The following is a 27986-nucleotide window of genomic DNA, read 5'->3' as shown; positions in this document are numbered from 1 at the left end:
TTTTTAAAAGAAGATGTTGGGGGTAGGAGTTTATTAATTAATTTATTTATTTTTGCTGTGTTGGGTCTTCGTTTCTGTGTGAGGGCTTTCTCTAGTTGTGGCAAGCGGGGGCCACTCTTCACCGCGGTGCATGGGCCTCTCACTATCGCAGCCTCTCTTGTTGCGGAGCACAGGTTCCAGACGCGCAGGCTCAGTACTTGTGGCTCACGGGCCTAGTTGCTCCGCGCCATGTGGGATCCTCCCAGACCAGGGCTCGAACCCGTGTCCCCTGCATTAGCAGGCAGATTCTCAACCACTGCGCCACCAGGGAAGCCCCCATATTTTTGATAATGTACTATTTATTGCTTTCCTGATTGTCCAGTCTTAATATTTTTATCCTCCAAATGTCCCTTCCTTATGCTCACTTCTTTCTAGCCACATTGCCTCCATTTAGGTTCAAGGCCTCCTCTTGTTTCTCTTGAATATGGCCTCAAAAGTGGTCTGTCCTCATTACACTCATATTTTCCTCTACATCTTCATATCTTTATTAAGTTACTCTCCTACACAAAGCGAAGAAAGGCCTGAATTTCATCTAGCCAGAGTAGAAAAACCTCATGAACAGTTAGGACAATCAAAAGATCCTAGAAGTGTCATGCCTACTGGTAGTAGGGTTAAATTAATGCAGAATAAAGCATACTAGAGTATGGTCTTGTGATATAGAGACTTAGATAGCAAAGATTAAAAACAAGCCTCAAAAGAACTGATATCGGGCTTCCCTGGTGGCGCAGTGGTTGAGAGTCCGCCTGCCGATGCAGGGGACACGGGTTCGTGCCCCGGTCCGGGAGGATCCCACATGCCGCAGAGCGGCTGGGCCCATGAGTCATGGCCGCTGAGCCTGCGCATCCGGAGCCTGTGCTCTGCAATGGGAGAGGCTACAACAGTGAGAGGCCCGCGTACCACAAAAAAAAAAAAAAAAAGAACTGATATTATCAGCAAGTAACTTGAGGACCTGCCAAAATAATAACAGTTTTTCAAATAAGACAAGAAAATTCAAACATCAAACAATATAACATTCAAAATATTCAGCATTTGATAAAAAATTACTAGATATTCAAAGAATAAGCAATTTGTAACCCATTACCAGTTGGAAAATAAATCAATAGAAACAAGCTGAGTAAAGACAAAGATGATAAACGTGGTAAACAGCAATTTCGAAATAGCCATTATTAATATGCTCAAAGATTTAAAAGGAAAACATGAATTTGATGAAAAGAGAAACAGAAAGTATTCCTATATTTATAAAATTCAAATAGAACTAGAGTACAATATCTAAATTTAAAAATTCACTGGATAACATTAACATATTAGATACTATCCAGAAGAAAAGAACAGTAGACTTGAAGGCATAGCAATGGAAACTAAAGTGAAAAAAGATTAGGAAAAAAACCAGAGCATCAGTGACTTGCATCACAATAACAATCAGTCTAACACACATGCAACTGGAGTCACAGAAGAGGAGAGAAGAGGGAGCAGCAAGGATATTTGAAGAAATAACAGTCAAAATCTTCCAAATTTAATCAAAACTATAAATCCATATTTCAATGAAGTTCAGTGACTCTAAGCAGGATAAACACAAAGAAACCCAAAGAGAAAATCTTAAAAGCAGAGAGAGAAAAAAAGACACATTACATTTGAGGGAACAAAGACAAAAATGATCTCATCAGAAGCAGTGCAAGGTAGATGACAATGGAATGTCATTAAAGTGTATAAAAAAGTCAACTTAGAATTCTGCACCAGTGAAAACACCTTTTAAAAATGGTGAAATAAAGACTTTTCAGACAAGCAAAAAACTTTGAATAGTCATTGCCAGCTGACCTATATTCCAAGAAATGTTGAAGTTCTTCAGGCAAAAAGGATATAAGATGGAAAGTTCAATCTACAAAAAGAAATAAAGAGTGACAGAAATGGTAAATCTGTGTGGAAATATATAAGCCTTTTATTCTCATAATGTATTTAACTTATAATTGTTTAAAGCAAAAATAATAACAATTATGTATATAACATATGTAAATATAAAAGGCATCGCAAGAATAATACAATGGCAGGGGGAAATGGAAGAATACTGTGTGTCACTTTATGAAATAGTATAATGTTATCTGAAGATAGACTGTGATAAATTTAAAAATGCATATTGCAAACTCAGAGCAACCATTGAGAAAAAAGAGAGGTATAGCTATTAGGTCAATAGTGGAATTAAAATGGAATCCTAAAAAAAACAAACCAGCAAACGAACAACTCAAAAGAGGAAAGGAATGAGGGGAAAAAAGGAAGAAAGAACTTTTAAATGGAACAAAGAGAAAACAAGTAGGAGTTCAGTAGACTCAACTAAACTGATAATTATATTAAATGTAAATGGTCTAAACATACCAATTAGAAAGTAGAGATTGTCAGACTAGATGAAAAAAAGATCTGACTTTAAACTGTCTATAGGAGATGGCCCTTGAATATTCAGATAAGTTAAAAGTAAAAGGATGGAAAATGTTATCATACCAATTCTACAAAAAACTCTTTCAAATATAGAGAAGGGAATACTTCACAACTCATTTTATGAGGCCAGCATTGCCCTAATACCAAAATCAAGCAAAGACATTGCAAAAAAAGGAGTACAAACCAATGAATGGGACACACACACACACACACACACACACACAAAACATTAGTATATCAAATCCACAATATATAAGAATGATAATACATCATGACCAAGTAGAGTTTTCCCCAGGAATGCAAAGCTGGTTTAAAATGAAAAAATAAATCAATAGAATTCACCACACCAATGGACTAAAAAAGAAAAACCATCTCAGTAATGGAAAATAGGTATTTGACAAAATTCAATACCCATTCATGACAAAAACCTGTCATCGAACTAGGAAGAGAAGGACACTTTCTCAATTTGAAAAAGGGCATTCTCAAAAAACTTCTGGTGAAAGACTGTAACTTCTCTCCTAATATTGGAAATTTGGCAAGGATGTTTGCTCCCTCCACTTTTATTCAAAAATATACTGAAATCCTGTCCCATTCAAAGGGCAAGAAAAAGAAATAAAACACATCTAGATTGAAAAGGAATATGTAAAACTGTCTCCATTTGCAGACATTATGGTTTATGTAGCGAATGCTAAGGAATTTACAAGAAAGTTAATAAAACTAAGTTAAGCAAAGTTGCAGAATACAAAGTCAATATATAAAGAATCAATTTCATTTCTACATACTAGTAATAAACAGCTGGAAAATAAAATTAAATAAACAATGTCATTTATAGTAGCAGAAAAAAATTAAAAATTTAGGATTAAATTTAATAAAATATGTGGAAGACCTGTGTAATAAAAAGTACAAATACTATTAAGAGAAATTAAAGAAGACCTAAATAAATGGAGAGCTATATCATGTTCACGGATTAGAAGACTCAATAGTCTTAAGATGTCAATTCTCTACAAAGTCTATATAATTCCATTCAAAATTCCATTAATCTTTGTTGGCAGAAATTGACAAGCTGTTTTTAAAATTTATATAGAAATGTGAAAGGTCTAGAATGGCCAAAATAATTTTTTAAAAAGAAGAGCAAACTTCGAGAAATTATACTGCCTGATTTCAAGATTTACTACAGAGTTACAGTAATCAAAACACTGTGGTATTTATGTAAAGATAGACTTAGGGATTAAAGAAACAGAATGGAGAGTCCAGGAATAAATCCACACATACATAATCAAATGATTTTTCAATGAAATTACCAAGGTAATTCAATAGTGTAAAAGATAATATTTTCAACAAATGGTGCAGGAACAATTAAACATTCAACTGGGAAAAAGAAATCTGGACCCTAACTTCATTATATATTCAAAATTAATTATAAAATTGACCTAAATGTAAAAGCAAAAATTATAAAACTCTTCAAAGAAAACAAAGGAGAATGTCTTTGTGATCTTGAAGTATGCAAAGATTTCTTAGAAATGACACAAAAAATATGAACTATAAAAGCAAAAATTGATAAATTGGGCTCCACCAAAATTTTAAACTTTTGCTCTTCAAAAGACACCAATAAGAAGATGAAAAGGCGAGCCATGGTCTGGGAGAAAATATTTGCACCCCTTTACCTAACAAAGGATTTACACAGAATATAAAAAGAATATTTACCACAATTCAGTAGTAAGACAGATATAAAAATGGGCAAATGATTTAAATAGACAACTCAAAATATCTAGAAATAGCCAATAAGCACATGAAAAGACACTGAACATCATTAGTCATCAGGGAAAAAGAAAGTGAAACCACACAGAGGTACCAGTACACACCTACTAGAATGGTTAAAATCAAAAACACTGACATTATCAAGTGTTGATGCTGTTGTGCAGACGTCAGCAAACTATGGCCCACAGGCCATACTGAACCAAACCGTACACTTAAAATGGGTGCATTTTATAGTATCTTAATGCAGGTATCTCAATAAAACTGAACAAAAAATGGGAAAAACTTTAGGTTTAGATGGGTTGCAGAATTTTATGGAGTTTTAGAAAAGTAGTACTGTGCATACTGTATGTTATATAACACCTCCAACTGGTTTTGTAGCAGTATCCCATATTTAAACACATTAATACAATTTCAGCAAACAAGTATTCCAACTAAGTGAGATGTCTAGAAACAACTGGACAGGTCAGGTTTTGTGGACCAGTGAGTTTTAGAACCAAAGTTTAGAAAAACTTTTGGGTGTACAGAGTTTTTAAAATTTAGTCTTGCAGATAAGGACTTATGGGGCTGTACCTGTTTTTGCATACCCTATATGTCCTGAGAGCCTCTTATGTGCCAGATACTGTTGTTAGGTGACTGCAGGGCACAGAAACACAAGCAACCCTGTTCTTGCGGAGACAGGAAGATAGGAATAGGAAGACAAGATAAGGGAGATGAGTGTGACGCAGTTCCTACTGACCAGGGCTCACGTGGTACAGGGGGTCAGATGCAGACAAGGAACAGAACCCAAGGCAGATTTTGATAATGCGATAGGAGACCTGGGGATGGAGAGATTAATTCAGTGGTCTCTGAGGAGACCAGGCTGGAAAGAGAGGCTGAGTTCCATCATGGTGGGTCTTATACGCATTTTATCCTGTAAGAAACAGCACTTCATTTATTAAACTGGACTCACCAGTGATGCTCTCTGAGTCTCTGTGATTGATATTCATGAGGTTTTCTTCGCCCATCGGTGATGTAGAAGTGGCATTCTGGGATTGACTCATGCAAGGTCCTTTCTTGTTTTGGTTGAGGAGGACAGTTTTGGTTTGAATCAGAGTAAAGGAAATCCATCAAGCCATTCAATAAAGAAAGGTTCTGGTCAAATGGATATTTTCTTTTAAACAGATTTTTTTTTTGATGGTCAAATGACATCTGGAGCAATGAGTGCTCTCATGTGATTATCACTCCTTGGATGGTCATGACCTAAAACAAAGAACACATCAAGTGACTTTAGAATTCAGCATGCTCATTAATAACAGCAGTCCAATTACCCAGAACGTCTGTCATTAAGAATGTTTTCCTAGGGCTTCCCTGGTGGCGCAGTGGTTGAGGGGCCGCCTGCCGATGCAGGGGACACGGGTTCGTGCCCCGGTCCGGGAAGATCCCACATGCCGTGGAGCGGCTGGGCCCGTGAGCCATGGCCGCTGAGCCTGTGCGTCCGGAGCCTGTGCTCCGCAACGGGAGAGGCCACAACAGAGGCCCGCGTAACGCAAAAAAAAAAAAAAAAAAAAAAAGAATGTTTTCCTAATGATACACACACCACATGGATAAATCTAGAAATAATATACTGGATGAAAGGGTCAGACAAAAAAAGCACATAGTTTATGATTCCATTTATATAAAATTCTAGAAAATGTAAACTTATCTATAGTGACAGAAAGCAGATCAGTGGTTGCCTGGGGTTGGGGAGGGATAACCAAGGGGCAGGAGGAAAGTTTGGGGGATGATAAATATGTTCATTATTTTGATTGTGACAATGGTTTCACAAGTATATACATATGTCAAAACTTATCAAATTGTATATTTGAAATATGTGCAATCTAATGTAAATTATAATTCATTAAAGCTGTTTTAAAAATTTAAAGATAATCTACTGTTTAAAGTAAAATAATAATAATATATTGTGGGGTCTATAACATATGCAGAAGTAAAACATATTAAAACAATAGCACAAAGGCCAGGAGGAGAAAAATGGAAATATACTATAGCAAGGTGTTTATACCATACATGAAATAGTAAAATATCACTCAAAGGGGAACTGTGATGAATTAAAAATGTATACTATAAACTCTAAAGCAAACAATAAAATAACTCAGAAATTACAGATATAAACCAACAAAGAAGATGAAACGGAATAATACAAAACAGGGTTTTTCAACCCTGACACTACAGATATTTGGGTCTGGAAAATAATACTTTGTTGTGTGCATTGTAAGATGTTTAGCAGCATGCCAGTAGAATCCTCTTCCCAGACCCTCTCCCAGTTTTAACAGCCCCCAAATGTTTCCAGACAGTATCAAATGTCCCCTGGGGGGGGCAAAGTTGCCCCCAGTTGAAAACTACTGATATGAAAGATGCTCAACCTCACTTATAATTAAAATAAATAAAAATGTAAAGAAAATATTTTTCATCCATTAGATCAGCAAACATTAAGTTTTATTATATTCATTGTTGGAGGGGTACGGAGAAAGTGGTACTTATACTGTTGATAAAAGTGCAAATTGATACAAGCTTTTAAAAAGGCTATTTGGCAATGCCTACCAAAGTTTTCAATGCATATACACCATAATTTAACAATTCTACCATTAGGAATTTATATGATGGAGATACTCACAGAGTATGCCAAGATGTAGGCATAAGGATGCCCATACAGTATTTTTTTTTTTAAAGCATACGTACACAACTGGAATCAAGATATCCATAAAGAAATAGTTTAATAATGGTATATACAAAGGAATATAATGCATTAAATATATGTGTGTATTTTAAAAAACCCAATTGTTGCAATCAAAAAAACTTCAATATTAATTATAAACTTAGCTTTATATCAAAAGACAGTCTCTACTAAATAGTGTCTACTTAGCAACATGCAGCTTCTATTTATGGCTAATTCATTCTCATGCCTACTATTTACAGGCATTATAAACATGATGTGTTTTTTTTTTTTACAAGAGTCACCACCAAGAAATAGAAAAGACCAAAATAAAAGCACTAAATTTAGGAGACTGAAAATGGTCACTGAGGTAGCACAGAGACACACTGTCAGCAACTACTAGGGAAGAGAATTTCAGAGACAGAATGGGCAACAGAATTAAACATTACAGAAAAGTCAAAAAAGATCTTTGGTTTAAAAAAGGTGGTATACAGAGACCATAAAATCAACAGTAACCTTCTAGAAACCAGTTCAATCAAGAGATTAGGCCCAAAGTCAGGCTGTAAGTGATCAGGAAGCAAGATGGTAAGAATGGAGTTTAGTGAGTATACAACAAGATTTGCAACATCCAGGCTTTCATGGATTTCCGTGGACAAGTAAAATTTCAAAAACTTCTGTGGTTATTGGCATAGGGTTGCTGTTTTTATACTTCATAAATGAAAAAAAATGTATAAGGAAAAACACATAATAAACAACATTCCTTCCCAGAAAAGTTTATAATTTTATGTTGACATAAAAATTTTCCTATATTTGAATTCAGAAAATTTTTATAAATTTTTAAAATTCTATTTTATATAAACAATTATTTTCTTGAAACATGTTTGTCAACATAGCAATCTGTACTAGCCAGTGCAACATGAAGTAAAGCTCAAAAGTATTTGTTTAGGTACTTTGATTTTAATTCCAGTTGTCAAAAATTCATTTTCACATCCAAGATCAGTCTACTGTGTGCAATTAAATTCTTCCCCATGTGCTATCTTATTGTCCAAACTGCCATTACCAAATTAACCACTGAAAGGGCAATGGAAGGAAAGCGCATCAAACCAGTAAAGATTTGCCCACCCCCACCCAGTGAGGTTGGGAGGAGGCCATTATTGAGCCTACCAGAGTGGTTAAGAACATGGATTCCGAACTCTAGCTCTACTACTAGTTGCATGACCGTGAATAAGTTACTTAACCTTGTTTCTTCATTTGTAAAATGGGCTTAATAACATGGTCTACTTTATGGGGTTACTATGGGGATTAAGTGAGTTATGAGAGGATAACAGTAGCACCTACCTCAGATGGTCACTGGGGAAATTACATGAGTTAATACATGTAAAGCTCTTAGAACAATACCTTAGAATACAGTAAATACTATGTAAATATTAGTTATTATTATTTCTACCTCCACCAAATAGTACAATTTTATCATTATTATTATTGTACCTTACACAAACTTGGGCACACTGTAAACCCTACTGTTGACTGCTAATACAATCTGCTCGCAACCTAAGAAGTCACATTTACTTCCCTCTGATGAGTGATGTTAGTTTTGTGCCCTTAATCATTTTCTTTCTACCTCTGTGATTCATGAACAAACCGAAAGCTTGCAGAGTCAGAGTTCTAAATGTAGTAGAAACTAAACTTTGGCAAGCACAAGCAACACATATTCAGTGCATTTTCTAGTTTGTACACACTTATTCTTAGTAACTCCTTGAGTATCATCTACTTGCTATGCTGGATCTTTATTCACTCTTTTTAGGAACAACTTCACGGCTTTTTTAAATAAAACAGTCAACCAAGCATGTGTTATTTAACAAGAAGCCAGCCTTTGTAATTCTTGCACATTTAGGAAAAAATAAAGTAAACCAGCTAAGTGACTTATTTTAATAAGAATGAGACTTAAAAAGAACAAACAAAACATGTCACTGATATAAACATTGCTGGCAGAATACAACATGCTGATGACTTAGTTAGCCTAGCCATGGAAACTAAAATGGTCAACAGTGAGGGCCTAAATATAGGCCCTGTGCCTTAAAAAATGCTTGCTACTTCCTTAAAACGGGATACTCTGGCCAAAACAGACTTACAGAAAAGGCTAAAACAATTCAGGACACTTCACTTTGACAAGAGTGCAGAGCCTAGAAATACAGTAAATATAATGAAGTGACAAACATTTAAATTGGAAAAATATATTTAAAATTTTTATTGTACAAACAATACTTTGGGGATTAATTTAAAATACATGTTGGCTGCTCATCTGAATGCAGAAGTGGGAACAGTGCCAATCACCAACTCCAGCAGCAGCTCTTGTAGACAGTGTCAACCTTCATCCAGACAAAAGATAAACTGTATAATTTAAAACATAAAATAAATGGACCACATTTCCTATATTAAATAATAGATTTTCAACAAAGACAGAGACTCACTAATTTTTAATGTATCTGGCTACATCAAAGACAAAATTTACAAAAAATACACAATAATTTTAAAATTAGATATTGAACCACAAAAAAAAGAAGACTATACAATGGCTTCAGTGCTAAAAGCTGAAAAAAAGGGTGGCGGGGGTGTCACCCCCGAAATCCAACCTGGATAGTGAGAAGCAGATCTTACAAAGGCAGAGCCCACACACCAACACCAAGGCCAGCTTCATGGGCGAGCCACAGTACACTACATTCCGAAACAGTTACTCTACCAGCAACTGTAAAGTTCACCCTGAGGGGCTATTTGGTCCTAGCAAACATTTGATCCCTCTTTTTTTGTATCATTCAATTTAATGACCAGTAGGGTTTTCAGAATATAAACTACATGGAGGCAGCTCTACTTACAAGCAGGACAAATTCCAAAAGGCTGTTAAAGCCGTTAGGCTAAAAGAAATCCGTTAGTCTAAAAGTCCAAAACCATGAGTGAAATTTAGGTTTATGGTGTCTGTATTTCCTCCGAGCTGGTATGTTTTTGGCATTAAAAAAAATAAGTGTCCTGTTTTGTTTACAATGAACATTTACTGAGGCAGGCAATCCCTCCCTGCCACAATCTCCACCAACAGAAGGGAGGCAACCTCTGGCAGCTAAGGAATCCACACCAGAGTTTCACCTGCAGATTAGAAAAGGCCTTGAACCCATGGTGCATCTGTGGCTTTTGATAAGTTTCCACAGCACCACTTTCACTCACCACGCTCAGCCTTTAAGTTCTTGAACTACAACTTTAACCTGAATTTCAAACCTTTGACTAAATAGGCATCCCATTTTAGAGATGATCCTCTGCTGAAACCATTTCAGACATGCATATTTCTTCACCTTTGGCTGACTCTCAACTGCACAGGCATATCTTTTTTCACACATCCTGCGACTGTCCTTCGTAATCATTCTTATTGTCCAGACATATATTTAATATGTATAATTTCCTCACTTTCAATTTTTTACACTATTTCTATTTTAGTGTTCATCCATCTATCACTAGTACTGCTTTCAGAGATAAAATGGGGGGCTTCCCTGGTGGCACAGTGGTTGAGAATCCGCCTGCCAATGCAGGGGACACGGGTTTGAGCCCCTGCATTGGGTCTTTGTTGCTGCGCACGGGCTTTCTCTAGTTGCGGCGAGCAGGGGCTACTCTTTGTTGCGGTGCGCGGGCTTCTCATCACGGTGGCTTCTCATGTTGCGGAGCACGGGCTCTAGGCACGTGGGCTTCAGTAGTTGCAGCACATGAGCTCAGTAGTTGTGGCTCGCAGGCTCTAGAGCGCAGGCTCAGTAGTTGTGGCACACGGGCTTAGTTGCTCCGTGGCATGTGGGATCTTCCCGGACCAGGGCTCGAACCCATGTCCTCTGCATTGGCAGGCGGATTCTTAACCACTGCTCCACCAGGGAAGCCCTGGAGGCATAATTTTAGATGTTGCTTGTGCTTGGCATTTGGTTTCAAGCCAAATACTAAAGAAGGTTTGAAGAAAAAATTAGTCTGCTGTCTTGTTTGCAAAGATACTGAATTTATATTCCAGTAATCCAGTCTGAACTATTGCAGTGGAAAGGGATACTGTTTCTCTATACTTCCTCAACAAACAGTAAATAGCAAGAGAATGGGTGACTGCTAATAAGTATCTGATTCATCAGGGTCTTCAAATCACTAGGAGCTAAAACTACCACAGCAACACTGAAGAAGGTTTTCTAGGCAAGGAACCATCTGTGAGCTGATGATTAATTTTACAGCAGCCACATTATACAACTGTGATTGTATATTCTATACTTTACCTTTTCTAAAATTAGGCAAATAATCCAAAAGAAAAAGAATACTGGCACTTTTTCACGAAAGCCAGGTCTAGTCATTACTAGAATCCTTATGTTTCATATTTTACATCTACATCCTCATCAAAGTGCAATGACAATTATTAAAATATGACCCCAATCACGAGGAAAACATTAAATCATGCTTTCATACCTACGCTTTAAGAAGTTAGGAAAGCAGGATTTAAAAGAAAATGTTAAAAGATAATATTTTATGGTGTTTAAATAATTAAGTTTTACCCGTCTGGAAAATTTACACACCCAGTGTGCTAGAGTAACAACTATGGCACCTAACAAACGTTATCACTATCTGTGGATTTTATTTTCAAATTCTTGGAAGTATAGTATTAAACATGTTAATAGATATGCTTCCTTTTCCCATTTGGCATTTCAATGAGTTACACATATTGGTATTCAAAAGTTAAAGTCAGAAAAGTTAAATAGCACCTTTGTATTTGTAATGGACTATGAAATAACATATACCACATAACCCATTTATTTTCACAGACTTTTCATTAGTTATCCACATTCACCAACTGGTAATATTGAAACAATCTCTCTGTGCCTCAGTTTCCTCATTTATAAAATGGGAACAATAATAGTACCTATTTTATGTGGCTTAAATGAGTTAATACTTATAAAGCATATATAATAGTATTTTGTAAACAGTGAACATTACTTATGTGCTTAATATAATTTAAAAGTTAAATAGATAAGGATGTAGCATTATAAAATACAAACAACACCATTTCATGGTACCTGGTCATGGGATGCAGACTTAGAAGATACAGGATTCAGATCAGTTCCTACGCTTCCACATTGTCAACAGCTCTAGCTCTCAAAAAGAACATGCTTTTATAAAAAGCATGGCTCTATATCTCATCTGGAATTGCCACCTAACAATAATTCAGGAGTTCTAACAATTATTCTTACCTAAGGTAATCCTTTCTCGTCACTAACTACTGGCCGTAGAGAAACTCTTACAAAAATTTATCCAAATAAAAAGCCCATAATGGGTATGCAGACTAGTGCAGCCGTTCAAAAGAACCATGGAAACTATGTTGTCAAATTAAGTACACACGTACCCTTTGATCCAGCAATTCTGCTCCCAGGTATATCTATCTCAAAGAAATTCTCACATCAGCCCATAAAGAGACAGGTGTGAGATTGTTTCCTGCATTGCTATTTGTGGTAGTAAGCTGAGGGCCTATTCCCTCTAGAGTAATAGGTAAAATGTGGATACATATCATGGAACAATACAGCACTAGAAGTACAGTGCTGAGTGAATTAAGCAGAAGCAAAAGGAGAGAGACACCATAATGCAATTTACATAAATTAAATTTTTTCTGTATTATGAATACATGAAAATGCTTGCCTTGCGGGGAGGAGAGTAGGGGAATTTGGAGCAAGGTATGGGGATAAAAGGGAAATTTTAAAAAAATCTATGAAGTCCTACTGTTCTTTTGGCAGGCTACTTATCGTATAATCATTATTGCAACTCTTCAATCCTTAATGTCTGAACATGTGCCTGGAGGTGAAAACATTTTCTGGAGACAGTGTATGCAGAACTAGCAATCTCTGCAATGTAAACTATGTGGGGCACAGTCCCTGACAATTTCTTAAAAGGCCATGTTGCTTTTATATTACTACCTAGCTGCTCTAAAGCAGTGTAATTAGATTTCAACTAAAGAAATGGTTAAAAAAAAAATACAAGTGAGATTAAGCCTCAATGTTGACATCTTCAGGTGTTTGGTTATCTGGTAAAAGTTTTGAAGGGAAAAATGTTTAAAGTTCAAAGATGACAAGAGTTTACAAGTGGTACATAATAAGTTACATTCCTTAAACAAACCTATTTATCATCTGATGAAAATCAGCCACAAGTGACACTGAAATTTCCATTCGGTTTCTCTCTTTTTCTTTAAAACACACAAACACAACACACACATATGCGTGTGTGCACCTTTGTCTTTCATTATAAATAAAGTCATATGTTCATTCAAAAAAAATTCAGGCAGTAGATAAATATGGGCAATCAAATAAAAGCTCCTTGTAATCTTTTACCATCATTCACTGGGAGATAGACTGTTGATATGCGTTTAGTAGCCTACTCATTTATCTTTCCATGCCAACATATTGTCAATCTACGCCATCTTTTTAATGTAACTCACTTAGTAATGAATTACACAGTATTCAGAATATACAATAATATAACCACCAATTTTTTCCATCAGTGACTTTCTAACAATTGCTCATCCACTTAAAACTCAAGAATCTAAACTTTTTTGTAAAAAGCTGGGTAGTATGTAAGCCTTCAGTCATCTATTATCTTTGTTGTTGTTATTGTTTTTAACCCTTTAAAAATGGAAAAATCATTCTTAGCTTATAGAACTGGCTAGATTTGGCCCACTGGCTATAGTTTGCTGACCTCTGGTCTATACCTTAAATCACAGTATTTTTGCACCACAGAAGAAAACAATGACACAAAACTCTTAAAGAAAATGCAACAAGTAACTGAATAAGTATAATAGTATCAACATCATATTTTCAAAATTCTACTTCTAGATAGGAATTCCAACTTTTGCATGATTTCCCAGTGACAGTGAGTATCAAAAAAGATAGTAGAGGGCTTCCCTGGTGGCGCAGTGGTTGAGAGTCCGCCTGCCAATGCAGGGGACACGGGTTCATGCCCCAGTCTGGGAAGATCCCACATGCCGCGGAGTGGCTGGGCCTGTGAGCCATGGCCGCTGAGCCTGCGCGTTCGGAGCCTGTGCTCCGCAACGGGAGAGGCCACAACAGTGAGAGGCCCGCGTACCGCAAAAAAAAAAAAAAAAAGAAAAGATAGTAGATATATAAAAATCCTAAAACCAGCATAGGCTACTAGTTATATATCTCTAGTTTTATCCCTTTTTCCCATAACCCATTTTTTTCAAACTTGTTTCTGTAAAAGATTATGATTGGCTTAGAAATGTGAAATCCATGGCAAATTATTATTTGGCAGTCAAAAATAATTTAGTGACGTCATATGTAGTTTAGTCAAAGAAAATCGGATAGAAAGTAGCTCAAAATTACTAAATGCAAACCTCAGAAGGGTAGTCTTCTTGCACACATTCACAAAATAGTCTTGGTTTAGTTCTCTAAGAGAAAGATCAACTCCATACTTGAACTCTATCTGAAATTCTGTATCCTTTTAAGAGGGCACTATCTTCTCTGAACCACCTGGCAAAAGAGCTACATAATGTTATATAGTATAATCAATTCTAACACTGCAAAAGCTTTTTCAGCATAGGGTTTTCTTATAACTTCTTTAAAGAATGGAGACTGCGTTTAGTGTGAATTACTGAAATTTTTGAAAGTTTGGTAAATGGAGAAAATAAGTTACTTTAAGGGTTATTATTATCAAATTAAACCTAACAAGGCACACATTTCATCATTTTAACAGCAACAGTGGAGCTCCTCTTAGGAAAGAAATGCTTTTTGTTCAGGAAAATACATGGAAAAGGCACTTAGGGTGGAAGGTAAGGCCTTGCAGCATCAAAGGAAGGCAAAGATGCTCTGCATAAGACTAGGGAAACAATTGTTTGTTTTTTCCCCTCTGGAGAGGGAGAGAGAAGGCAAGGGGAAGAAATCCCATCCAGATGGCAGTAACTCAGAGGCCACAGAACACTAGGAATTTGCAGAAGTCTTAGGGAGGGTTTTTGGCTTCTCCATAACATGAAACTGAAGGTTCAAGCCAACTGTTTAGTTCTTAAAGGGTCGGTCTGGATACTCAGATGACATTTAGGTATAGACATGTTAAAATAGTCACAAGAGTGGTTGCTATCAGGAATTTATATTCCAGGATATTAATAAAGTCATCATAGCTATATTTTAAATCTTTTTTTAAACATAGAAAATTATGTCCTTTTGACTAAAGTAATGATTAAAAAAAGAAAAAAAAACAATTATAGGTCTTCAAAAATGGATAATGCAGAGGAAATGGCATTATAAAGTTTGTGGATTTCCTATTCTCTTAACCAAAAATGGGGGGAAACATCTCGAGCAGAGGCATTTTACATAATAGATTATGTGGGTACTAAAATATGTACTATACTTCTAGAACCAAATAAATCCTTCCACAACAAATCAGAAAGCATTTTCTTTCAACGTTAACTGGTAAAATTTAGGTAGTAGAGTAAATCAAAAGACACCATCACCTGAAAACCTACAAACACTTCACAGAAGGTTAAGAAATAAACCAAACAGATATAATCATGCTGGCAGACTTAAGAATACTTCTGTATAATCTGCTCTTCCAGACTTAGCTTCAAATCAAATAGCCAAGAAGATGCCCTGAAACAGCACTTTCACAGAGTAGTAAGGTAAATTCAAATTTTAAAAACAGAAATTCAAGAAGTTCAAAATCCACGTCCTCATTTTTTTAAAAAATTTTTATTGGAGTATAGTTGATTTACAATGTTGTGTTAGTTTCAGGTGTACAGCAAAGTGAATCTGTTATACACATACATATAGCCTCTCTTTTTTAGATTCTTCTGTGTCCTCATTTCTGTCTCCTCTAACAATCAAACATAAACTTGCTTTTGGTGGCTTAAGGTGATCCTAAAGCCTTCAGTTATTTTAAAATTAAAATACTTAAAGCCTTTAGAAGTAAAAGTTTCCAAAAGCTGCCAAAAGAAAAACTGTAGGCAAGATAGCTCTTCAGATCAACTAAGTAATCAGTGGCACGAGGATATGCAATCTTATATGACCAGGAACAGGGTGCAACTTAAAATGGGGGTGAGTGATGGTCAGGATAGAATATTTATTATAAACATATTTATAAACATATATAATTCTCGAATGATTCTAGAATTCTGCATATCTAAGACATATAACCATGTTAGTAATATAATTCTACTAGGCAAGAGACATTCAAATTATATTATGGTTTAGACACAAAACTCACTGTTTTCCGAATCAGTTGTCACAGTCAACTCCAGGACTTCAAGATAAGGTTATCTTTTGAGGGAGAACTGACATGTAGTGGATGATTTTGGTTTGCCAATGAAATTCAGGAATCAATCAATCTGTTACTTGTTCTGAGCTGCTAAAAATAATAAGTGGACTATAGATCAAAATAAATCCTTATTCCAAAAAATTAAGTCCACCTATATCTCAATACCTTGCAAATGCCAGGCATTCAATAAACATCTGTTAAATGAATGAATCAATCTGTAGTCAAGTTACATCCTTACAATCTGCAGTAGGGAGAAAATGGAGCCACATGAGAAACAGAAGACAGTTAGAGCATCTGAAAACTGAAGGCTTTCTTAACCCAATTTACAAAGATCTGCATAGGCCTCCCATGGGTTTCAGTAAGAAATGTGAGCATACAAGCAGGGCTATATCAGTTAAGCCCATCAGTTACATTGAAGTTGAAAACATCCCCTAGAAACGGGTTTGACAACAGTGTGGCAAAAAACCAGAAAACGTTTAATACTTGTATCCCCCGCTTTTTGAAAGTTGACTTTATGCCACTTTGCTTTTATGAAAGACCTACATTAGTACCTGTTTTCTCTAACTAAAAAAATGAAAAAAAGACATTTGTTTTGCAGAGAAGTGTTATAGAGGCAGTGGTCACCCTGAGCAGTGAGAGGGGCACCACCAAGCTCCTTCCCAGGGAACTACACTCAGCATCTCAGCATCAAGCCTCTATAGCCTTGAACCGTGTCTGTGACCATCTGCGCTTTATCCTGACTTATTTTGTGCAGCTGTTAGTAAGATGTGTCCTAAGGTAATTAGTTCGCTTTATACCGGCTTTCCAAAAGGTTTCATAGGAACGCTCTACTTTCTGATAGCAGGGGAGACTTGTACCCAATCCTCCCACCCCATACCCATTTTATTTTAGAAACACTGATAGTAAGATGTTTTCTCCTTAAAGTTAAGACATGGTAATGAGAAAGGTCCAACAGACTGCAATGGGAAGGGGGAAAAAGTCCTTAGATAGAATAGAATAAAAAGAAGTTGATGACTCAGGAGCGTAACTATGACTAGCAATTACTGTATTATGGTGACTATGGCGATATGCTCCAGGATTATAAGCTTTTAAAGAGTTCTTTCTCCCTACACTAAATGATCTCAAATTACTAATTTTTTGGAGACTTAAGTCCACTTCTAATTTTCTTTTCTCCCTCACTGTGAGGCTATCAACCTTTGTTGCCAGTGTGCCTCTCCCTTTTCTAACCTGCTGTTGGCTGAGAAACCAGATTATCAGAGAACCCAGAAGTTGTCTGCTTGAGACCGAACCCTAGGACCTGTTTTTTGACCCTTGGCTAGTTCCTCAAGTACCTTTTCTTTCATCCCTTCAGCACTAGGGATTCAGCTGGCTTGCTTCTCTTCCTTTGGCACTGTTACCAAGTGCCTTTCTCATCTGGTGTTCTTTTCTCTAGGCTGGCTATGAATATGCTCTGTCCTTTCTTTACTGTCTCCTAAGAAAAGTATAGGTCCTCGTCTCTTTCGTGAGAATTTTACTGTTAATCACTATAGAGAAATACAGTGGAAACACGGAGAAAATGGTTTAGGAAATCTTAAAATTTTTTATTGTGACTTTGCTCCTTAATCAGTATTTACTGACTCCCCTACTTGAATGCTCCCAGAAGACTGTATGCTCAATTTTTTCCTCACTACACTATGAGCTCCTTGAAAGAAGCTATCTTATTTTTGTATGCCCCAAACCTTAAAGCAACTGACATACAGTAGGCTCGCAATACATGCCCAACTATAAGCTTAATGATTAAAAATGTCAACACACTGAATTACAGAAGTAACTGAATGAACAAAATTGATTATTAATACACTTCAGTCCAGCATCAACTAAATGAATTGCCTTGAAGAACAAAATCAAGCTAAGATTGAATATTTGAAAGAAAGCACTGTATTTGCTTTATGGAAAACTCTGTATAAGAGTTTGTTGATAAAAGGGTGATATACCATTGTTATAGCTGTGACACAGTACCCACTTTTCTTGTAATAACTAAAGAGAATGAGTTGTCAGTTTTGTCAGAAAGCTAAACCTGAACCTTTGGCTCACTGCTTAGTTTTATCATGTTTTCCACAAAGAGCATTTGCAGCTGTTTATGAATACATTTAAAATAAGCCCCATATCAAATAAGAAATGACCAAATATCTTCTTTAAGAAACTCACAATCAATAATATGTCTCATTTGTAATCTTTCAATTTTGTGACTAAACATAAAACAAAGTCACACTCAGCCATTTAGCCTAGTACTAGCTAAAAAGAGAATGGTTGAAAAGAAAATTTTTTTTTAGGTTGTTAAAGGCTTTAGGAATAGTAGTGCCACCTCAGAGACATTGTAGTTGGTTTCCAGTCTCCTCTTCCTTTCTGCCTTCAGACAGAGAGTGCTCTCTCTTAACTAACAAGCTTCCCTTTGTTTTGATTTATACCACTGGTCTGAATAACCCCAAAGCACCATGCAACATGCCTATGACTGAAAGCAATTAAGAACTGAAAGCAGAGTTCTGGCACTTGGACCCCAAACATGTACTTACTTTACACAAGTGATGAATTTTTGAGAAAGCCATTTTCTAAGTTGACACAGATTTTAAATATAAAGTAGTTAAGTTCTCCTGAAAAGGTCACAAAACCATGTGGAGAGGGGCTGCTGAAAATTCTTCACCCATGGGCGTCACCCCATAGACATGCCCTCCATCATCCTCTTCAATGGCCTTCTTTTCTGAGACAATTCCATACCACACCTTTCTCACTCTTCTCTGAACCCCTATCTGTCCTCCATCTCTCTTTCTCTCATTCCTCCCACCAATAAACCCACATAATCTATAGCTAGATTTCTCTCCAAACTCTGAGAATTAAGTACAAACATAATCTCAGTCATACACTTATTAACGGCAGTGGAAATTAGCAATCCTCTAAGAAGAGGAACTGCGTGGCTGGAAGACAGAAGGGGAAAAGAAACTTATTTTTCATCATTTCCTTCCAATTTTCCTACCATGTGTATATGTCCATCCAGTTAAAAAATAATGAAATGTATGTTATTTGTAAGTCTCTACTCCTGCCTTCTCGCAACTTTGCTCTACTGGTTATCCCTATACTCCACTAGCTTCACCCTCTTCCTTGGCCTATTATCATGTCCAAAGTCTTCTATTTTATTAAAAACAGATAAAATAAAAGTTTAAAAATCTCCCTTCCCCAAGACTCTGGGTTCCCCTCTAGCTGCTTTCCTCAGCCAAGCTTCCTCACAGAGTATGACTCTCATGCCCTTCTCCTCACCTCTCATTCATCCTTCAACCTCACTGCGATCTGATTTTTCCTGAAACCACTTTCCCTTCAGTGACCAACAGTCCCTGCTAACCAATCCAATCATACCTTCTTAGTTGTTATCTTAGGTCATCTCTGGTTCAATATTACTGACCATTCCTTACTTCAACTTTCCTCCTGTGGCCTCCTGGAGCCTACATCTTACAATGAATGCTCTTTCTCAAATCCCTCCTTTGGATCACCCAGCTCCCTCCCCTTGATCCTTAAATGTTGTTGATGCCAGAGTTCCAGTTGTGACCATGTACTTGTTTTTAATGTACCTTTGTGCAAACCATTCACGACCACAGATTAACCACTTCTTTCGTGTTAATAACTCCCAATCAGGCTCTTCAGACCAGACTTCTTCCTGAGTTCCACTCAAATCTCTCACAGACTGATTATGATCCCTTGAACTGATCCACTGAACAGCAGATACCTCCTTTCTCTCACCTTGCCACATTCAATCCATTATCAAATCCTGCATAGTCTAATACCAATATATCTCAAACACACCCACTTCTCTTCATCCCCTCTTCTACCATCCTAATTCAAGCCATCATCATTTCTTAGAATATGAAAAACCTAACAGACTCCATGCTTAATCTCCTCTCTATTCTCCATAAGGCAACAAGAATAAAGTTTTTAAAACTAAACTCCTTTTAAAAAAATTCAAGGTGTTCATAATATACAGAATAAAATCCACACTTCTAATCAGTCTCCAAGGTTCAGCCCCGTCTGGCCCCTGACTACTTCTCCTCCCTCATCTTGCACCACTCTCCTCTTTGCTCATACTCAGTCACAGGCCTCCTGTCATTTCTTTCCGCTTCCTCATCATACTCTCTCCTATCCTGGGCCTTTGCAACTGTTCACTGTACCCAGAATACTCTCCCCTCTTGTTCTTTATATGGAACTACTTCTCACCCCTCAGGTCTCAGCTGAAAAGTCACCCTCTGGGAGACGTTACCAGTCCACCTGGTCTGAAGTAGCCTCCCCTACCACCTTTATTTTCTAACTTAGCATCTAATGTTTCTTTCCCAACATATATTACAATTTACTTCCTGGAAGTCCTCTTCCAGACAGGAAGGGGGAAAGTGCTATCTTCTCCCTTTCCACCTCCTTGCTGATCAGAATGGAAATACAATGGCAGGAGCTCAAGCAACTCAATAAATATTTGTTGTTGAAATGAACTATTAACTGAACTGGTGGGTGAATTCTTTCACCATTAACATGTATAACTATCAACTCCATTGTTAAACAACATAGTCATAGACACTCTTAAATTAGACCCTATTTTATTTGAACTATTCCTTCCTTCTTCATGACTTGTCAGAAACCTTTCTAAAAAGAAAGAACTCACAGTTTGGCAAAATGACAGAGATATATGGATAAGCTTCAAAGATCTCAATGATCTTTACAACATGAATTAGTTCCACTTCTATACCACAGGTAGACTTTGTGTGCTCATTTTCTAGCATGAATAAACCATAATACAGGGTGCAGTTAATCAGAACGTCCCAAGGTTACATGAGTCAGTAGTAAAGCTAGCAATAAAGTGAGAGCATTACATATTAAGAAGTCAGTTATAAAAGAAATTACTTTTTTTAAATTAAATTAATTTTTTTATACAGCATGTTCTTATGAGTTACCTATTTTATACATATTAGTGTATATATGTCAATCCCAATCTCCCAGTTCATCCCACCACACCCCCCCAAAAGAAATTTCAATAAATGATTTCAATTAACAACCGGTCAACTAGCTGCTTACAGGACAGCTTTCAATAAATGCCTCTTGAATTAAACTAAAAGTACTGGAAAGGGATAAAAAGTAATATACAACAGTCTCTGTCTTAAGGGAAGATGAATATCTAAGAAATCTAAAATCTGATGGGGAAAGTTCCAATGATCTCCATGATCTAGATTAGATCTAAGATCTAATGATCAAAGAACTGTAAGAATTTAAGAGAATACCACCAGATAAGAAATAAGTAACTAATGAGTATTAGAACAGAACTGTTGTATAGATAGTCAGTGGGGGGAGAGTTCTTTTCTAGCTGAAGTAGCCTGGCTTCACACAGGAGTAAGATTTAATACAGGGCTCCTCAAGGATGGAAAGATTTCAATAGTGAGAATGGGGGTATCCAGTAGGTAAAGGACATAGAAAGAAAAAGAGGCCCCAAAGCAAACAGCAGGCAGAGCCAATTTGGCAGCAGTGTACAGACAAACTTAAGTGGGAATGATTATGGGGAAGATACTTGGAGCTTTAAATTTGGCTAGTTAAGATTAGGAAGTCTGCCCGAATAGCCAAAGCAACGCTGAGAAAGAAAAACAGAGTTGGAGGAATCAGGCGCTCTGACTTCAAACTATACCACAAAGCTACAGTAATCAAGACAGTATGGTACTGGCACAAAAACAGAAATATAGATCAATGGTACAGGATAGAATTCCCAGAGATAAACACACGCACATATGGGCACCTAATTTACAATCAAGGAGGCAAGAACATACAATGGAGAAAAGACAGCCTCTTCAATAAGTGATGCTGGGAAAACTGGACAGCTACAGGTAAAAGAATGAAATTAGAACATTATCTAACACCATACACAAAAATAAAATCCAAATGAATTAAAGACTTAAATGTAAGACCACACACACTATAAAACTCTTAGAGGAAAATATAGGAAAAACACTCTTGGACATAAACCACAGCAAGATCTTTTTTGACCCACCTCCTAGAGTAATGGAAATAAAAACAAAAATAAACAAATGGGACTTAATGAAACTTAAAAGCATTTGCACAGCAAAGGAAACCATAAACAAGACAAAAAGACAACCCTCAGAATGGGAGAAAGTATTTGCAAATGAAACAACAGACAAAGGATTAACCTCCAAAATATACAAACAGCTCATGGAGCTCAATATCAAAAAAACAAACAATCCAGTTAAAACATGGGCAAAAGACGTAAATAGACATTTCACCAAGGAAGACATACAGATGGCCAAGAGGCACATGAAAAGATGCTCAACATCATTAATCACTAGAGAAATGCAAATCAAAACTACAATGAGGTATCACCTCACACCAGTCAGAATGGCTATTATCAAAAAATCTAGAAACAATAAATGCTGGAAAGGGTGTGGTGAAAAGGGAACCCTCCTGCACTGCTGGTAGGAATGTATATTGATACAACCACTATGGAAAACAGCATGGAGGTTCCTTAAAAAACTAAAAATAGAACTACCATATGACCCAGCAATCCCACTACTGGGCACGTACCCTGAGAAAATCATAATTCAGAAAGAGACATGCACCACAATGTTCATTGCAGCACTATTTACAATAGCCAGGACATGGAACCAACCTAAATGTCCACTGACAAATGAATGGATAAAGATGTAGCACATATATACAATGGAATATTACTTAGCCATAAAAAGAAACGAAATTGAGTTATTTGTAGTGAGGTGGCTGGACCTAGAGTCTGTCATACAGAGTGAAGTAGGTCAGAAAGAGAAAAACAAATACTGTATGCTAACGCATATATATGGAATCTTAAAAAAAAAAAGGTATTGATGAATCTAGTTGCAGGGCAGGAATAAAGAAGTAGACATAGAAAATGGACTTGAGGACATGGGGTGGGAGGGCGAAGCCGAGGTGAAGTGAGAGTAGCATCGATGTGTACATATATACGCTACCGAATGTAAAATAGTTGGCTGGTGGGAAACAGCAGCATAGCACAGGGTGATTGGCTTGGTGCTTTGCGATGACCTAGAGGGGTGGGGTAGGGAGGAAGGGAGGGAGGCTCAAGAGGGAGGGGATATGGGGACATGTGTATGTTTATGGCTGATTCGCTTTGTTGTGCAACAGAAACTAACACAGTATTGTGAAGCAATTATACACCAATAAAGATCTATTAAAAAAGAAGAAAAAAAGGATCAGGAAGTCTGAACTTGATTACACAGGGTACAAGTTCCTTCCTTTCTTTGTTTTCTTTTTTTAATAAATTTATTTATTTATTTTATTTTTGGCTGAGTTGGGTCTTCGTTACTGCATGCAGGCTTTCTCTAGTTGCAGCGAGCAGGGGCTACTCTTCATTGCAGTGCATGGGCTTCTCATTGTGGTGGCTTCTCTTGTTGTGGAGCACAGGCTCTAGGTGTGTGGGCTTCAGTAGTTGAGGCACGTGAGCTCCAGAGTGCAGGCTCAGTAGCTGTGGCGCCCGGGCTTAGCTGCTCCGTGGTATGTGGGATCTTCCCATACTAGGGCTTGAATCTGTGTCCCCTGCATTGGCAGGCAGATTCTTAACCACTGTGCCACCAGAGAAGCCCCTCTTTTTTTTTTTTTTTCCGATTAAAACTTTTTTTTTTTTCCTACCATGAAACAATATTGTTTGGTCAGTTGGTCACAACTGGGTTCTAAGTCTTTTTTTTTTAATCTATTTTTTATTGAAGTATAGTTCAATTACAATGTTGTGTTAATTACTGCTGTACAGCAAAGTGACTCAATTATACATATATGTACCTTCTTTTTCATATTCTTTTCCATTATGGTTTAACACAGAATAATGAATATAGTTCCCTGTTCTATTCAGTAGGACCTTGTTGTTTACCCATTCTGTATATACCAGTTTGCATCTGCTAACCCCAAACTCCCACTCCAACCCTCTCCCTCCTCCCTCCTCCTTGGCAACCACCAGTCTGTTCTCTATGTCCCCGATTCTGCTTCTGTTTAATAGGTAGGTTCATTTGTATCATTTAAATTCCACATATAAGTGAGATCATATGGTATTTGTCTTTCTCTTTCTGACTTACTTCACTTAGTATGATAATCTCCAGTTCCATCCATGTTGCTAAAAATGGCATTATTTCATTCTTTTTTATGGCTGAGTAATATTCCATTGTATATATGTACCACATCTTCTTTATCCATTCATCTGTCAATGGACATTTAGGTGGGTTCCATATCCTGGCTATTGTGAATAGTGCTGTTATGAACATAGGGGTGCATGTATCTTTTTGAATTATGGTTTTGTCCAGATATATACCCAGGAGTGGGATTGCTGGATGATATGGTAATTCTATTTTTAGTTTTCTGAGGAATCTCCATACTGTTTTCCACAGTGGCTGCACCAGCTGACATTCCCACCAACAGTGTAGGAGGGGGAACAAGTTTCTAAGTGGAAAGTGACATTTGAAAAATAAATCTGGAGTCAGAATACAGGACAAATTACAGGAATGGAGACATTAGAGACAGAAAAATAATTAAGAAATTTTACCACGTTATGTCTGAATTATTGTTAATAAAGGCATAAACTAGGTGAATAGAAACAGTAAGAGGGATGTGTGGAATTTGTGAGACAGTAAAATAGGACTTACGTGTTAAGTTGGGACTAGATGAACTTTATTGATCCTCTCCTAAAAGATAATTACTTCTAGTATACACCTCAATCATTTGGCTTAAAAACCTCACAATTTTCCTTGTCCCTCACTCCCCTAAGAGTGCTCTTTCTCAGACATTTGCTGCCCCCCACCTACCATCCCCCAAACTGGCTTCTCCAACCACATAATATATTCCAGCCAAAACAAAGGACTATATTTACTAGTTCCCTAGACAAACCAGGAAATTCCCAAACCAATGACTTTGTTCATGCTATGTTGTCTTTAATGTCCTCTCTCTGTTCTTCGTACCCAAAGTCTAGACATTCTTCACACCCCAGGTCAATGCCACTTTTCCCACCAAGCTCTCTCAGAGGCCCCAACTCAAAGTAAGTGTTGTCTCCCAATACTCTCCATTTTTCTCTGAAACACTTTTTTCAAAAAACCTTGCAATTGTTCCTTATCTCCTCTGGTAAACTATATACTCCCCATGGTAAACATAGCCAATTTATTTCTGTATTCCTTCCTTCTCTTTTCATAGGTACTTGAAGATCTTGATAAATAATATATGGCAACGGCACAGTATAATGGCTAAAAGCACAGACTCTGAAGACAGACTGTTTGAATCTGAATCTTAATACTGCCATTTATTAGCTACGTGACCATGGGCAAGTTACTTAATCTCTGTATGCTACAATATCTTTATGTATAAAATGGAGATAATAAGAGTAGATATTTCATAAAGTTGTCAGAGGACTTGCCTTAGAACAGTATAAGCATCATAAAAGTATCTATTAAATACAGTGGAAAAATACTGAATATTCTGTGATACGTGAGTAAAGCTTTATTTATCTATGGAAAGCAAAATGAAGCCAGTCTCTAGGTACTAAATAGGTATATACAAATTCTTCCTAAATCTTCTTATGTATTCCCTAAGGGTTAGCTGTGTCCTTTAAAGTCTTCCTTATGTTAACAATGGTTCTGTTGTAGTTTGACATTTCAATTTCTGAGAAAATATTTAGTTCAGCTTCCTGTGACAATAAGACACCTAATTGATCTTCTTGCCTCCAGTCTTACCCCCTTAAATCCATCCTCCCATGGCTCAAAGAGTATCTTTCTAAAATGCAGACCTAATGTTTTCCCACTGCTACAAACCCCCTCCATTCCATCCCCGTTAGGATAAAGTTTAAAATCCTTAGAGTCTCATACAAATTCCTCCAAATATGGACCCTGCCTAGTCTCCAGTTTCATCTCTCAACACTTTTTACCATAAAACCTAATCACCCGGCCACATCTCAAAAGCATTTTGTATGTCGTTCCTTTTGCTAGAACATCTCTCCATTAGTTTGCTAGGGCCACCATAACAAAATACCACAGACTGGGTAGCTTAAACAACAGAAGTTTATTTTCTCACAGTTCTGGAGGCTAGAAGTCTAAGATCAACATGTCAGCAACACTGGTTTCTCGTGAGGCTTGCAGATGGCTGCCTTCTCAATGTGTCCTCATGTGGTTTTTTTTTTCCTATATGCACATGTCCCTGGTGTCTTTTTGTGTCCAAAGTTCCTCTTCTTATAAGGTTACCAGTCAGAATGAATTATAACACACCTTAAAGGTCTCATTTTAACTTAATTACCTCTTTAAAGGCCCCATCTCCAAATACAGTCACATTCTGAGGTTATGGGGGCTAGGACTTCAACTTACAAATTTTGGAGAAACACAATTCAGCCCACAACAACCCCTTCTCCTTTTCTTTAGCCAGGCTAATTCCCATTTGTTTTTCCAAGACTGGCCCAAGCCTTCCCATCCAGGCAGATTTCACTGCCCTGTCTCTGTGTTCCCATAGTACTTCTGCATGCTGCTCTCTGTATGCTGCTATCCCATTAACACACTATCCCAGTTGTCTCTTCCTTCTTCAGACTGTATTCCTTAAAAGCAGAGACTAAATCTCTAGCACTTAGCACAGTGTCTGTTCCACTGAAGGTATTTACTAAGGATTTGATTATTTAGGGAAAGTAGAAGAACATGGACTTTGAAGAAAGGCAAGCGTGAGTTCAAATCCTGGCTATACCATTTACTTATCTTGTGGCTTTCGACAAGTCACTAAATGCTGACCTTCCATTCTACATAAGGCAGTTATAAAGATAAATGACTTAATTATAATAAAAGCATCCAGTTGTAGGGTTGGTACATAGTAGGTGCTCAATAAATGTTAGAGTACAGATTCTGGGATTGCCTGGGTTTGACACCCAATTCCACCACTTGGTAGCTGAATGACCTTGGGTATGTTAACTTATCCTCTGCTTCAGTTGCTTATCTATTAAGAACATCTCACACTGCTACTGTGAGGATAAGTTAATATAGGTAAAATATTTAGACGGGTATCTAACACTTATAAGTACTATACAAATGTTTCCTATTATATGATCACTGCAGATCTGAACTAATATGACTGGAAATCATGAATAATTTAGTTCATTCAATTATGAAGTTATTTTAAATGTGAATATTACTTTAATGCCTCAGATTTCTTACCACTAAACAGGATAGTAACTAAAGAGGTTCAAAAACTGGTACGGATGATATAAACAAAGATCAAAATAAACATGAAATACTATCATCTGCCTCATTCCTTATATTAGTGTTTAAACATACTTTGGGTATTGAAGTAAAAAATCTTAAGAAACAAGTTTTTCTAGTCTTTGCGACTACAGATGTTAACCATTTGCAGTAGAGAATAACACTCCTTGGCTCATATTTTCAATTTCAGAACCACTAAACCTTTGAACTGGAAAGACCTTTGAGATGAAAGACCAGTCCTATCATGGCTTACATTAAGTAAACAGGTGGATTTGTAACGGGCTTTCAGGGTCTTAATAAGCAGCTCTATGGAGGACGGGAATTACAAGCAGAGAGAATAACTGGTTCAAAAGTACTAAAGCAGGGTTCATAACTTATTCTAAATGTCCAAGGTATGTAGTAGGAACCAGTATTAGGAAATAACGCTGGAAAATGCCTTTGAATCATCCAAACTTTAAGGTCAGTAATTTCTGAAGTAGGTACCTGACCTGTAA

General features: G+C 36.9%; 1 protein-coding gene across 1 annotated transcript in view; it reads right to left on the bottom strand.

The window, feature by feature from the left end:
• The window catches only part of TRAK2 (trafficking kinesin protein 2), a 69689-nt gene that overhangs the window by 40330 nt on the left and 1373 nt on the right, over positions 1-27986 (bottom strand). The window contains exon 2 of the mRNA XM_082658749.1: positions 5174-5463. Within this exon, the coding sequence (XP_082514875.1) occupies positions 5174-5264 (91 nt within the window). The 5' untranslated portion in view covers positions 5265-5463. The remainder of the gene's footprint in view (positions 1-5173; positions 5464-27986) is intronic.

Source organism: Grampus griseus, assembly GCF_964374135.1.
Source record: "Grampus griseus genome assembly, chromosome: 7".
NCBI lineage: Eukaryota > Metazoa > Chordata > Mammalia > Artiodactyla > Delphinidae > Grampus > Grampus griseus.
The sequence above is the reverse complement of the archived record's forward strand: the minus strand, read 5'-3'. Positions and strand labels throughout refer to the sequence as shown.